The sequence below is a fragment of the Bufo bufo genome, chromosome 9 (assembly GCF_905171765.1).
Source record: "Bufo bufo chromosome 9, aBufBuf1.1, whole genome shotgun sequence".
Taxonomy (NCBI): domain Eukaryota; kingdom Metazoa; phylum Chordata; class Amphibia; order Anura; family Bufonidae; genus Bufo; species Bufo bufo.
The window spans coordinates 11,331,579-11,345,725 of record NC_053397.1 but is presented as its reverse complement, the minus strand read 5'-3'; the positions used below and the strand labels follow the sequence as shown (position 1 = coordinate 11,345,725).

At 38.8% G+C, this 14,147-nt stretch overlaps 1 protein-coding gene across 3 annotated transcripts in view; it reads left to right on the top strand.

The window, feature by feature from the left end:
- The window catches only part of PLXND1 (plexin D1), an 83,686-nt gene that overhangs the window by 26,680 nt on the left and 42,859 nt on the right, over window positions 1-14,147 (top strand). For all 3 annotated transcript variants that reach the window (XM_040408358.1, XM_040408357.1, XM_040408359.1), the window contains exons 2-5: window positions 819-995; window positions 12,843-12,974; window positions 13,069-13,169; window positions 13,876-14,008. In XM_040408358.1, the coding sequence (XP_040264292.1) occupies window positions 819-995; window positions 12,843-12,974; window positions 13,069-13,169; window positions 13,876-14,008 (543 nt within the window). The remainder of the gene's footprint in view (window positions 1-818; window positions 996-12,842; window positions 12,975-13,068; window positions 13,170-13,875; window positions 14,009-14,147) is intronic.

Here is a 14,147-nt window from a genome sequence, read left to right as displayed (position 1 = left end):
CAGCATTCCATGACAGCCACAGTAATAAAATGTTCTGCAGCTTTCTGACATACTTTGTTGCCATTTTCAAGATCTCTGCTGGCGCAGTGAATGGAAAGCTGTCCCGATCATGTCTGCCGGACCCATGTGCATAGCTTGTTACAAGAGAGCACCAGACACACAGCTGTGTGAGCAGCACGTGATCAGGACGGGTTTTCATGTAAATGAGAATGTTTCCATTCACTGACAGCAAGCTGGTTCTTGAAAACGCATACCCTATTTTCTCCTTTTTTTGGTGCATACAATTGCAGCCGCCATGGATGCACGTTGGGAATGTGCAGATCGTGGCGTCCGGCTCCTGGGAGCAGTTTTCTCAGAGAGTATTTTTGTATTGTGTATCATTTGCATGTGCCCCAGCGGCGAATGGATGGTGGGGGGGGGGAAAGGCGGATGGAGGGGGGTGCGGGGTGTCAGCCGCCTTGGCACGATCCCAAATAACAGTTTGTAGTAATTATCTCAAAGACTCCAGACAGAAACAATTAGACCTTGATTATTCAATCCCATGTTCAGTGGCAACTGTTGCAAGCACTCTGGCAACCGGAGAGTTAATTGACCTTTCGCTGAAACGAGTGATTTACGTAACTACAGAATCTATGTATTTTATGATCTGATAATAAAGCCCCCCCGATCCTTCTCCTCTGATTCTCATAGCGGCCCCCTGTAATTGACTGAGATGACGATGCCAGTGCCTGCGTATAATAAGCGTGTTGTGCGGCCGAGCGCCCTCGCGGCTGCCCCGACCACTTCCCTTGTCTCACACTGATCTCTATTCTTTACAGCTGCAGGAAGAGCAGTTGGACTGTGGAGCGGCTCATCTCCAGCACCCGCTAGCTATCAATCGCCCTCTGTCTGCCACAGCGATCTTCAAGGCTCCCGGATTGACCTCGGTGGCAGTGGCCAATGTCGGCGGCTACAACGTGGCATTTCTGGGCACGGCCGGGGGGCAACTTCAGAAGGTAAATCACAAGAATGTGCCACCTGCCTGATCAATGCATGTGAAATAAAGATGGATGTATTGGGTGGTCTGCAATACACGGGGCACAGGCCGCGTGCATTCCGCATCACGGATGCGGACCCATTCACTTGAATGGGTCCGCAGGTCCGAAGATGCGGTGCGGAACGGAACGGAAGCACGGAACGGAACCCCACGGAAGCACTACGTGGGGTTCTGTTCCGTGCCTCCGCACCGCAAAAACATAGAACTTGCTCTATCTTTTTGCGGAACGGACGGATCGCGGACCCCATACAAGTGAATGGCTCCACGATCCGCATGCGGCTGGCCCACGGTCGGTGCACGTGCATTGCGGACTGCAATTCGCGGTCCACAGCACGGGCACGGAGCCCTTCCGTTCGTGTGAACAAGCCCTTAAAGGGTTTTCCCATCTCAGTCATTGGATACATGTCGCTAGGATATGCCCCCAATGTCTGAGCCTGCAAAGTGCCGGGCGAGGGGGGAACGCACATGCGCAGCCGCCCTCCTTTCATTCCTATGGGAGCCTCATCAGCCCCCATAGAAGTGAATGGAGTGATGGCCGTGTTATCTCAGCGTGCCCGCAGTGTCCAGACTTATGATGTACATTCCCTTATGTACGGCACATGATCCCAGAAGCGCCCGCAATGGAATTAGCCCGGGACGCTCAGAGCTCGCCCAGTAAGGGACCGTACATCATGGTAAGTCTCTCCTTGTAAGTCTGGACACTGCGGGCATGCTATTAATATATATATATATACATATGTCTAGGGAATGCCCCTTTAATGTGGTTTTGCAGCTAGATAGAGCATGTCCTAGACAAGTGCAACGCATGGCAACCGGCTGTGGGTCCCTTAAAGCAAATGTTCTTCGTGACGCCAGTTGCAGTGAAGCTACAAGGGCACAGGGCCCCTTTTTAGTGATAGTGTGGTAGATGGTACCCAGGTGTAGGAATGCCAGAGTGGTGTAGGGTGGCCTAAATGTCCCTTAATGTTGGTGCACGTGTCACGGTGCTCCTACCTGGATACGCTGGACCCTAGGCAGTGTCGTCCGAAGCAGAGCAAATAGGGGGAATAATCGAGGGATTTGAAGAAATAAATTGAGTCCAGACCTTGTGATGAAGTTCAATAACAGCTTTACTTGAATAAACATTTCTCCAACAGTTTCAGGCTTTGTCTTGGTTCCCAGCAGGCATTAGCATTAACTCTGGCAGGCAAACAAACTCAACTCTGCTACATCTGTTGCTCTCTGGCTCTGCTGTGCTGACAAGCTTACTGTATAACTTTGCTTCTTTCTTTATGCTGCAACTTCTCTCTGTAGTCGGTCTCTAGATTAATACCAGGGAATCTATACCTCCTGGCTTCAGAGGCTTCGGGCTTTAGCCGAGCTGAAGGTGCTCTAGCTGGCTTAGCAGGACACATGCAGCAGGGACATGGACCTGCTTCCTTCCCCAAGCAGGGGGTACTCTCCACTGACCTCTAACTAACTAAACTCCTCCTTAGAGGGAGAATTAGAATGGAAAGAAGGTTCCATCCTCTGCAAATGTAGCTCTGCCATGCTTGCTGCCACCTTCTGGTGAACCAGGTACATTACATGAACATGAACAGTTGCATAGAAATAGCATTGCACATTGTAGTGGACGGAAATAAATGCACAAGATGACACTGTGTTAGCCCATAGAAGACAGTAGCGGGGTGCGGAGTGGTAATGGCACTCTGAGTCATTACCCAAGTATAGGCATTTTTTATTATGGTTGCGGCCATGTGCGGTCCGCAAATTACGGAACGCACATTCCCGGTATCCATGTTTTGTGAATCCACAATTTGCAGATCCGCAAAATACTACGGTCGTCTGAATGCGCCCTAAGGAGTCTGGTAATCCAGAATATAATAATAATTCAGTCCCACGGTATTTCTGGATTATAGGCTGCCGTAGTATCAGGATTTTCTGTGCTCGCCCCTTCTCACCGCTTCTCTTTCTTCTGCCCCAGTTTTCCGTCTCACCTTTACCTGGTAAATATTCGCTGCCTCCTCTCACCCGCGCTACTTGTCTATTCCGCATCTGTCGCTGCTTCGTACCTTTCCTGTGAAAACTGCAAATTCTCCTTAGCCATAATTGAGGTTATTTTGTGCACGTTTTCTGTTTGCACCTCCGAAGTCGTGTGGGTGCGACTGAGGAAAAGAGCGCAGAGCAGAAGAAACGAGAACCGTTCACTATGGAACCTGATGCCAGGAGTAACAGAATATCAGGGCTCATGAACACAAACATATATATTTTTTCCTGTTTCCGTTCCGTTTTTTTACAGGTCCATATGCAGAACTATTCACTTCAATGGAACTTGAAAAAAACTGAAATGACTCCATGTGCATTCCGTGTCCGTATGTCCCCATGTCTGTTCCGCAAACAAAATAGAACACATCCTATTCTTGTCCGTTTTGCGGACAAGGATAGAAGTTGTTACTATTGATCTGCAAAAAAAAAACCTGATGCAACACGGATGTCATCAGTTTTTTTGGCGAATCTGTGTTTTGCAGGCTACAAAATACATATGGTCAATTGCATGCGCCCTTAGGGAGAGTTCACATCACTGTTATTTTTCCGTCTTTCTGATCCTTGAGAAGAACAAAAACCGGATCCTGTAACAAAACGGATCCTTTAAAAAAATTGGTCCCTGAGGATTTGTTTTCCACATTTTGCATCCATTTTAGCCATTTCCGTCTGAGATGCATTTTCTGAGGGTGCGTTCACATCACCGTTTAGCTTTCCATTCTTCTGAGAAAGAAAAAAAAAAACAGGATCCTGTAAAAAAAACGGGGGTAAAAAAAATCCTGCAGGCAGTACTTTTTTCAGTCTAAAAAACTGATAACTAATGCAAATGGATTCATTTTTTTAAAGGATCCTGTTAAAAAAAAAAACGGATCCTATACAATCCTATGCATAACTGATGCAAAAGGATCTGCTTTTTTTTCTTCTCTCTCTCGCTCCTTCTGACGGATCAGAAGAACGGAAAGCTAAATGGCGATGTGAATGCATCCTTAAACAAACAAAAAAAAAATGCATGCAGGACTTTTTTTCCTGTAAAAAATAAATAAAATTTGATCTGAGATAGAAATGGCTAAAACGGATGCTCAGGATGTGTTTTTTTTTACAGGATTCATTTTTTTCCCTTTATATTTCTGTTCTTCTGACGGATCAGAAGAATGGAAAATAACCATGAATTGAACTCTCCCTAAATTATAGCTGCATTGAGAAGCTCCAGATACATCTCTATCAGTTCCAAACTTTAGGTGCACTGGCCCTTTAAGACTGTCCAGCGTCGGCGTGGTCCTATTAGTGGTCACCACTCACCGGTTGTTTATCTGATAAACTTTTTCTGTGATGCTTTAGAGTGGAAATCGCCTCCTATCTACAGCGATCGCTCATTCTCTCATCTCATACATTACTAATCCAATTCCCCCTACTTAGGGAGACCCCTAACCTCCCGATAATAGCGTGTAATTGAAATCCGTGTTTCTGGGCGAGGTTGTGATAATGTATTAACAGCTGGAATGAAAACTTCCCCCGGATTTAGTCCTCCAGAGGGAGCGGCTGGTCATTAGCGATCCTGGGCACAGTATTTCTTCTCACACCTATCTCCCCCGGTAGCAGCATCTTATGGCGTCACAGTATTAATAACCAAAGTGATGGAAATGAGGCGACTCGGTCCTGCCGGAGAGAGCGGCCGATGTTGTGGGGGGGACTGAGGCGCTTAATATTCTCAAGGGGCAGTGGAAGCAGGAATGAGAAGACTGAGGTTATGAGCTGGAGGTGATGAATGAGATGAGGAGGAGGTGGGGTGCAATTTTTGGGAAATGCTTTAATGGAATTTCCTCAGTGGTTATAGACTATTGTTTTGTTGTCAGTGACAGAAGCATTAGATACTTCTTCTCATTGTTAACTGTTTGCTGTTCAGCGTGTTCAGATGATAACTACTATAATACTGCCTCCTATGTACAAGAATATAACTACTATAATACTGCTCCTGTGTACAAGTATATAACTACTATAATACTGCCTCCTATGTACAAGAATATAACTACTATAATACTGCCCCTATGTACAAGAATATAACTACTATAATACTGCTCCTATGTACAAGAATATAACTACTATAATACTGCTCCTATGTACAAGAATATAACTACTATAATACTGCCTCCTATGTACAAGAATATAACTACTATAATACTGCTCCTGTGTACAAGTATATAACTACTATAATACTGCCTCCTATGTACAAGAATATAACTACTATAATACTGCCCCTATGTACAAGAATATAACTACTATAATACTGCTCCTATGTACAAGAATATAACTACTATAATACTGCTCCTATGTACAAGAATATAACTACTATAATACTGCTCCTATGTACAAGACTATAACTACTATAATACTGCTCCTATGTACAAGAATATAACTACTATAATACTGCTCCTATGTACAAGAATATAACTACTATAATACTGCTCCTATATACAAGAATATAACTACTATAATACTGCTCCTATGTACAAGAATATAACTACTATAATACTGCTCCTATGTACAATAATATATCTACTATAATACTGCCCCTATGTATAAGAATATAACTACTATAATACTGCCTCCTATGTACAAGAATATAACTACTATAATACTGCCTCCTATGTACAAGAATATAACTGCTATAATACTGCCTTCTATGTACAAGAATATAACTACTATAATACTGACTCCTATGTACAAGAATATAACTACTTTAATACTGCTCCTATGTACAAGAATATAACTACTATAATACTGCTCCTATGTACAAGAATATAACTACTATAATACTGCCTCCTATGTACAGGAATATAACTACTATAATACTGCCTCCTATGTACAAGAATATAACTACTATAATACTGCTCCTATGTACAAGAATATAACTACTATAATACTGCTCCTATGTACAAGAATATAACTACTATAATACTGCTCCTATGTACAAGAATATAACTTCTATAATACTGCTCCTATGTACAAGAATATAACTACTATAATACTGCTCCTATGTACAAGAATATAACTGCTATAATACTGCTCCTATGTACAAGAATATAACTACTATAATACTGCCTCCTATGTACAAGAATATAACTGCTATAATACTGCTCCTCCGTACAAGAATATAACTACTATAATACTGCTCCTATGTACAAGAATATAACTACTATAATACTGCCTCCTATGTACAAGACTATAACTACTATAATACTGCCTCCTATGTACAAGAATATAACTACTATAATACTTCTCCTATGTACAAGAATATAACTACTATAATACTGCCTCCTATGTACAAGAATATAACTACTATAATACTGCCTCCTATGTACAAGAATATAACTACTATAATACTGCCTCCTATGTACAAGAATATAACTACTATAATACGGCTCCTATGTACAAGAATATAACTACTATAATACTGCCTCCTATGTACAAGAATATAACTACTATAATACTGCCTCCTATGTACAAGAATATAACTACTATAATACTGCTCCTATGTACAAGAATATAACTACTATAATACTGCCTCCTATGTACAAGAATATAACTACTATAATACTGCTCCTATGTACAAGAATATAACTACTATAATACTACCTCCTATGTACAAGAATATAACTACTATAATACTGCTCCTATGTACAAGAATATAACTACTATAATACTGCCTCCTATGTACAAGAATATAACTACTATAATACTGCTCCTATGTACAAGAATATAACTACTATAATACTGCTCCTATGTACAAGAATATAACTACTATAATACTGCTCCTATGTACAAGGATATAACTACTATAATACTACTCCTATGTACAAGAATATAACTACTATAATACTGCCTCCTATGTACAAGAATATAACTACTATAATACTGCTCCTATATACAATAATATAACTACTATAATACTGCTCCTATGTACAAGAATATAACTATTATAATACTGCTCCTATGTACAAGAATATAACTACTATAATACTGCCTCCTATGTACAAGAATATAACTACTATAATACTGCTCCTATGTACAAGAATATAACTACTATAATACTGCCTCCTATGTACAAGAATATAACTACTATAATACTGCCTCCTATGTACAAGAATATAACTACTATAATACTGCTTCTATGTACAAGAATATAACTACTATAATACTGCTCCTATGTACAAGAATATAACTACTATAATACTGCTCCTATGTACAAGAATATAACTACTATAATACTGCTCCTATGTACAAGAATATAACTACTATAATACTGCTCCTATGTACAAGAATATAACTACTATATTACTGCTCCTATGTACAAGAATATAACTACTATAATACTGCCCCTATGTACAAGAATATAACTACTATAATACTGCTCCTATGTACAAGAATATAACTACTATAATACTGCTCCTATGTACAAGAATATAACTACTATAATACTGCTCCTATGTACAAGACTATAACTACTATAATACTGCTCCTATGTACAAGAATATAACTACTATAATACTGCTCCTATGTACAAGAATATAACTACTATAATACTGCTCCTATATACAAGAATATAACTACTATAATACTGCTCCTATGTACAAGAAGATAACTACTATAATACTGCTCCTATGTACAATAATATATCTACTATAATACTGCCCCTATGTATAAGAATATAACTACTATAATACTGCCTCCTATGTACAAGAATATAACTACTATAATACTGCCTCCTATGTACAAGAATATAACTACTATAATACTGCCTTCTATGTACAAGAATATAACTACTATAATACTGACTCCTATGTACAAGAATATAACTACTATAATACTGCTCCTATGTACAAGAATATAACTACTATAATACTGCTCCTATGTACAAGAATATAACTACTATAATACTGCCTCCTATGTACAGGAATATAACTACTATAATACTGCCTCCTATGTACAAGAATATAACTACTATAATACTGCTCCTATGTACAAGAATATAACTACTATAATACTGCTCCTATGTACAAGAATATAACTACTATAATACTGCTCCTATGTACAAGAATATAACTTCTATAATACTGCTCCTATGTACAAGAATATAACTACTATAATACTGCTCCTATGTACAATAATATAACTGCTATAATACTGCTCCTATGTACAAGAATATAACTACTATAATACTGCCTCCTATGTACAAGAATATAACTGCTATAATACTGCTCCTCCGTACAAGAATATAACTACTATAATACTGCTCCTATGTACAAGAATATAACTACTATAATACTGCCTCCTATGTACAAGACTATAACTACTATAATACTGCCTCCTATGTACAAGAATATAACTACTATAATACTGCTCCTATGTACAAGAATATAACTACTATAATACTGCCTCCTATGTACAAGAATATAACTACTATAATACTGCCTCCTATGTACAAGAATATAACTACTATAATACTGCCTCCTATGTACAAGAATATAACTACTATAATACTGCCTCCTATGTACAAGAATATAACTACTATAATACGGCTCCTATGTACAAGAATATAACTACTATAATACTGCCTCCTATGTACAAGAATATAACTACTATAATACTGCCTCCTATGTACAAGAATATAACTACTATAATACTGCTCCTATGTACAAGAATATAACTACTATAATACTGCCTCCTATGTACAAGAATATAACTACTATAATACTGCTCCTATGTACAAGAATATAACTACTATAATACTACCTCCTATGTACAAGAATATAACTACTATAATACTGCTCCTATGTACAAGAATATAACTACTATAATACTGCCTCCTATGTACAAGAATATAACTACTATAATACTGCTCCTATGTACAAGAATATAACTACTATAATACTGCTCCTATGTACAAGGATATAACTACTATAATACTACTCCTATGTACAAGAATATAACTACTATAATACTGCCTCCTATGTACAAGAATATAACTACTATAATACTGCTCCTATGTACAGGAATATAACTACTATAATACTGCCTCCTATGTACAAGAATTAACTACTATAATACTGCTCCTATATACAATAATATAACTACTATAATACTGCTCCTATGTACAAGAATATAACTATTATAATACTGCTCCTATGTACAAGAATATAACTACTATAATACTGCCTCCTATGTACAAGAATATAACTACTATAATACTGCTCCTATGTACAAGAATATAACTACTATAATACTGCCTCCTATGTACAAGAATATAACTACTATAATACTGCCTCCTATGTACAAGAATATAACTACTATAATACTGCTCCTATGTACAAGAATATAACTACTATAATACTGCTCCTATGTACAAGAATATAACTACTATAATACTGCTCCTATGTACAAGAATATAACTACTATAATACTGCTCCAATGTACAAGAATATAACTACTATAATACTGCTCCTATGTACAAGAATATAACTACTATAATACTGCTCCTATGTACAAGAATATAACTACTATAATACTGCCTCCTATGTACAAGAATATAACTACTATAATACTGCTCCTATGTACAAGAATATAACTACTATAATACTGCTCCTATGTACAGGAATATAACTACTATAATACTGCTCCTATGTACAAGAATATAACTACTATAATACTGCTCCTATGTACAAGAATATAACTACTACCCTGTTTCCCCGAAAATAAGACAGTGTCTTATATTAATTTTTGCTCCCAAAAATGCGCTAGGTCTTATTTTCCATGACACATGGGGATCAGAGGGGGGAATCAAAATGGCACAAGAGAATCAGAGGGGAGGGGGATTACCATTTTACGGTAGTACCCCCTTCTGATCATCCTGTGTCATTTTGATTCCCACCTCTGATCCCCCTGTGTTATTTTAAGTGATCCCACTGCCCTGTGCCAGTGGACAGTGGATTATTTAGTCTCTCTCCCCCCTCCCACCTTCACCAGACATCCCCCACTACCTTATCAAACATTTCCCACCACCACCTCAGTCACCCCTGTGTGTCCGTGCCAGCCAGATTCCACACAATGTGCCCAGCTCCTGCCCCGCGCGACTCACTGTCTAATCGCGAGTCAGCCAGATTCCGTCAGGGCAGAGCGAGCAGCAGGCGGCAGCTTCTCCTGGCGGCAGCGCAGGCTCTCTGATTTAAAGAGACCTCGCACTGCCTGAACAGCTCTGGATGCGCTGCGGCCAATCAGTGAGCTGCGCGGCGGCAGCCGCCGCTACAGTCCAGAGGAATCAGACGCCCTATGGTAGCGTCAGGGGCCTTATATTCTGGCGGGGCCTTATTATCGGGGAGGCCTTATTATCGGGGAGGTCTTATTTTCGGGGGGATGACTTATATTACAGCGAGAGGCAAAACTGGAAGTAGGTCTTATTTTCGGGGGATGTCTTATTTTCGGGGAAAGACGGTATAATACTGCCTCCTATGTACAAGAATATAACTACTATAATACTGCCTCCTATGTACAAGAATATAACTGCTATAATACTGCCTCCTATGTACAAGAATATAACTACTATAATACTGCCTCCTATGTACAAGAATATAACTACTATAATACTGCTCCTATGTACAAGAATATAACTACTATAATACTGCCTCCTATGTACAAGAATATAACTACTATAATACTGCCTCCTATGTACAAGAATATAACTACTATAACACTTCTCCTATGTACAAGAATATAACTACTATGATACTGCTCCTATGTACAAGAATATAACTACTATAATACTGCCTCCTATGTACAAGAATATAACTACTATAATACTGCCTCCTATGTACAAGAATATAACTACTATAATACTGCTCCTATGTACAAGAATATAACTACTATAATACTGCCTCCTATGTACAAGAATATAACTATTATAATACTGCTCCTATGTATAAGAATATAACTACTATAATACTGCTCCTATGTACATGAATATAACTACTATAATACTGCTCCTATGTACAAGAATATAACTACTATAATACTGCCTCCTATGTACAAGAATATAACTACTATGATACTGCTCCTATGTACAAGAATATAACTACTATAATACTGCCTCCTATGTACAAGAATATAACTACTATAATACTGCCTCCTATGTACAAGAATATAACTACTATTATACTGCCTCCTATGTACAAGAATATAACTACTATAATACTGCTCCTATGTTCAAGAATATAACTACTATAATACTGCTCCTATGTACAAGAATATAACTACTATAATACTGCTCCTATATACAAGAATATAACTACTATAATACTGCTCCTATATACAAGAATAGAACTACTATAATACTGCTCCTATGTACAAGAATATAACTACTATAATACTGCTCCTATGTACAGGAATATAACTACTATAATACTGCTCCTATATACAAGAATAGATCTACTATAATACTGCCTCCTATGTGCAAGAATATAACTACTATAATACTGCTCCTATATGCAAGAATATAACTACTATAATACTGCTCCTATGTACAATAATAAAACTACTATAATACTGCTCCTATATACTTAATACTGCTCCTATATACAAGAATATAACTACTATAATACTGCTCCTATGTACAAGAATATAACTACTATAATACTGCCTCTTATGTACAAGAATATAACTACTATAATACTGCCTCATATGTACAGGAATATAACTACTATAATACTGCCTCCTATGTACAAAAATATAACTACTATAATACTGCCTCCTATGTACAAGAATATAACTACTATAATACTGCTCCTATGTACAAGAATATAACTACTATAATACTGCCTCCTATGTACAAGAATTTAACTACTATAATACTGCCTCCTATGTACAAGAATATAACTACTATAATACTGCCTCCTATGTACAAGAATATAACTACTATAATACTGCTCCTATGTACAAGAATATAACTACTATAATACTGCCTCCTATGTACAAGAATATAACTACTATAATACTGCCCCTATGTACAAGAATATAACTACTATAATACTGCTCCTATGTACAAGAATATAACTACTATAATACTGCTCCTATGCACAAGAATATAACTACTATAATACTGCTCCTATGTACAAGAATATAACTACTATAATGCTGCTCCTATGTACAAGATCATAACTACTATAATACTTCCTCCTATGTACAAGAATATAACTACTATAATACTGCTCCTATGTACAAGAATATAACTACTATAATACTGCTCCTATGTACAAGAATATAACTACTATAATACTGCTCCTATGTACAAGAATATAACTACTATAATACTGCCTCCTATGTACAAGAATATAACTACTATAATACTGCTCCTATGTACAAGAATATAACTACTATAATACTGCTCCTATGTACAAGAATATAACTACTATAATACTGCTCCTATGTACAAGAATATAACTACTATAATACTGCTCCTATGCACAATAATAATCAGGTAGGAGATATTTCCAAACATAGACTTCTTTAGGATATGGATTCAGATTACCAATAGACTCCAACAGATAATGTAGCTGAGCTGGAGTCACTGATCACTATTATCATACATTTTTTGCAATAGTGAAGACAGTCAGTATGAGGTAAGTCTCCCCCTTCAGTCGTTACTTAGATGTAAGTTCACACCTCGGCATCTGTTTTAGCGCAGATAAGTATGAGATACAATGTAACACTGAGATCTGACTGGTTTGTATTTCTACAGATTAATCTTGATGCAGACATGAATATTATCAGCAGACAGTCTATACAGATCGCTCGGGGGCAGCCGGTCCACCACATCATGCAGTTTGACCCTGTGGATCCCACCTACCTCTACGTGATGACCTCTCACCAGGTATCTCATCAATTATTTCTCCAGTCTCAAAGATCAAACCTCAAGCTTAGAACTAAGTGCCTTCTGTGACCCCCTCAATCTTCTCATCTTGCAGATGACTCGAGTGAAAGTTGCTGACTGTGAAAAGTTCCTGACCTGCTCAGAGTGCCTACAAGCTGCCGATCCCTATTGCGGATGGTGTGCCATGGAGGCTAGGTCAGTCACTCTAGATGGTGCCACCACCTTCACCATTCTTGAGAGGTTCATGGACGATTCCTTCTCCTACGCTCTGCCCTAAGATCAGCCATGTCCATGATTTCCTCTTTACCACCAATGCGCAGTGCTGTCTACGAGCCACGTCCAATTTGACGGCCCATTAATTGCTTGTGTATTTGTTTCCTCTGGTCATAAAGCCTTACTGGGAGATTTTAAAGGACCCCTGGCTTGGGGCAGACCGCTAATTACACCGTGCAATGATCTGATATGGTTGTGGAGATCTTAATTTGTGAGGTGTCATGAAATCCATCCCAGTTGGCGCCAAATAAACTAATCACGCGCCACCGATAGCAATATAACATAGAATGTGCTCATTAATGGACCGGACGTAAATCAGCGCCGGCGTCCCAGGTTCATCCTGATGCTTCCATCTGATTAATTAGGCAGCAGATTAATATATGCGCCACCGCTGACGGGAGCTTCAGATACTGTCACTGAGTTGTGAAGGTCACCGGAAGCGAAAGTGTCCGATCAGCCGCTAATTACTTATCTCCATTCCGGCTCACACCGTATCAGGCTCATTAATTTCACTTCGGCTTGCGTCTATAACCTCGGAAATTTTCCATTGTCTGGGCGGACTCTGCGGTTCTGGAGGGTGAGTGGAGCCGGTGCCCACGTTACATGTCACCGTCTCTTCTATGTACAGGTGCTCCATCCAGCAGGAATGCCGACATTCGGAGGACTCCATGTTCTGGACTGGACCGAGCAGAGATGGCGTAGACCTGTGCCCTGCGCTGCAGATTATCCCTAAGGAAATCGACGTGTACTCCGATACCCAGGTGATGATAACTGCTTATTACTGAACAGTAGAAACAGGTATTATTACTAATTGGAGGGTGAAGGCAAGGGGGCAATCCAAAGCATGGACACAGAGCATGGCACCAGGCACAGTGCCTCCATACCAGCACCAGGTACAGT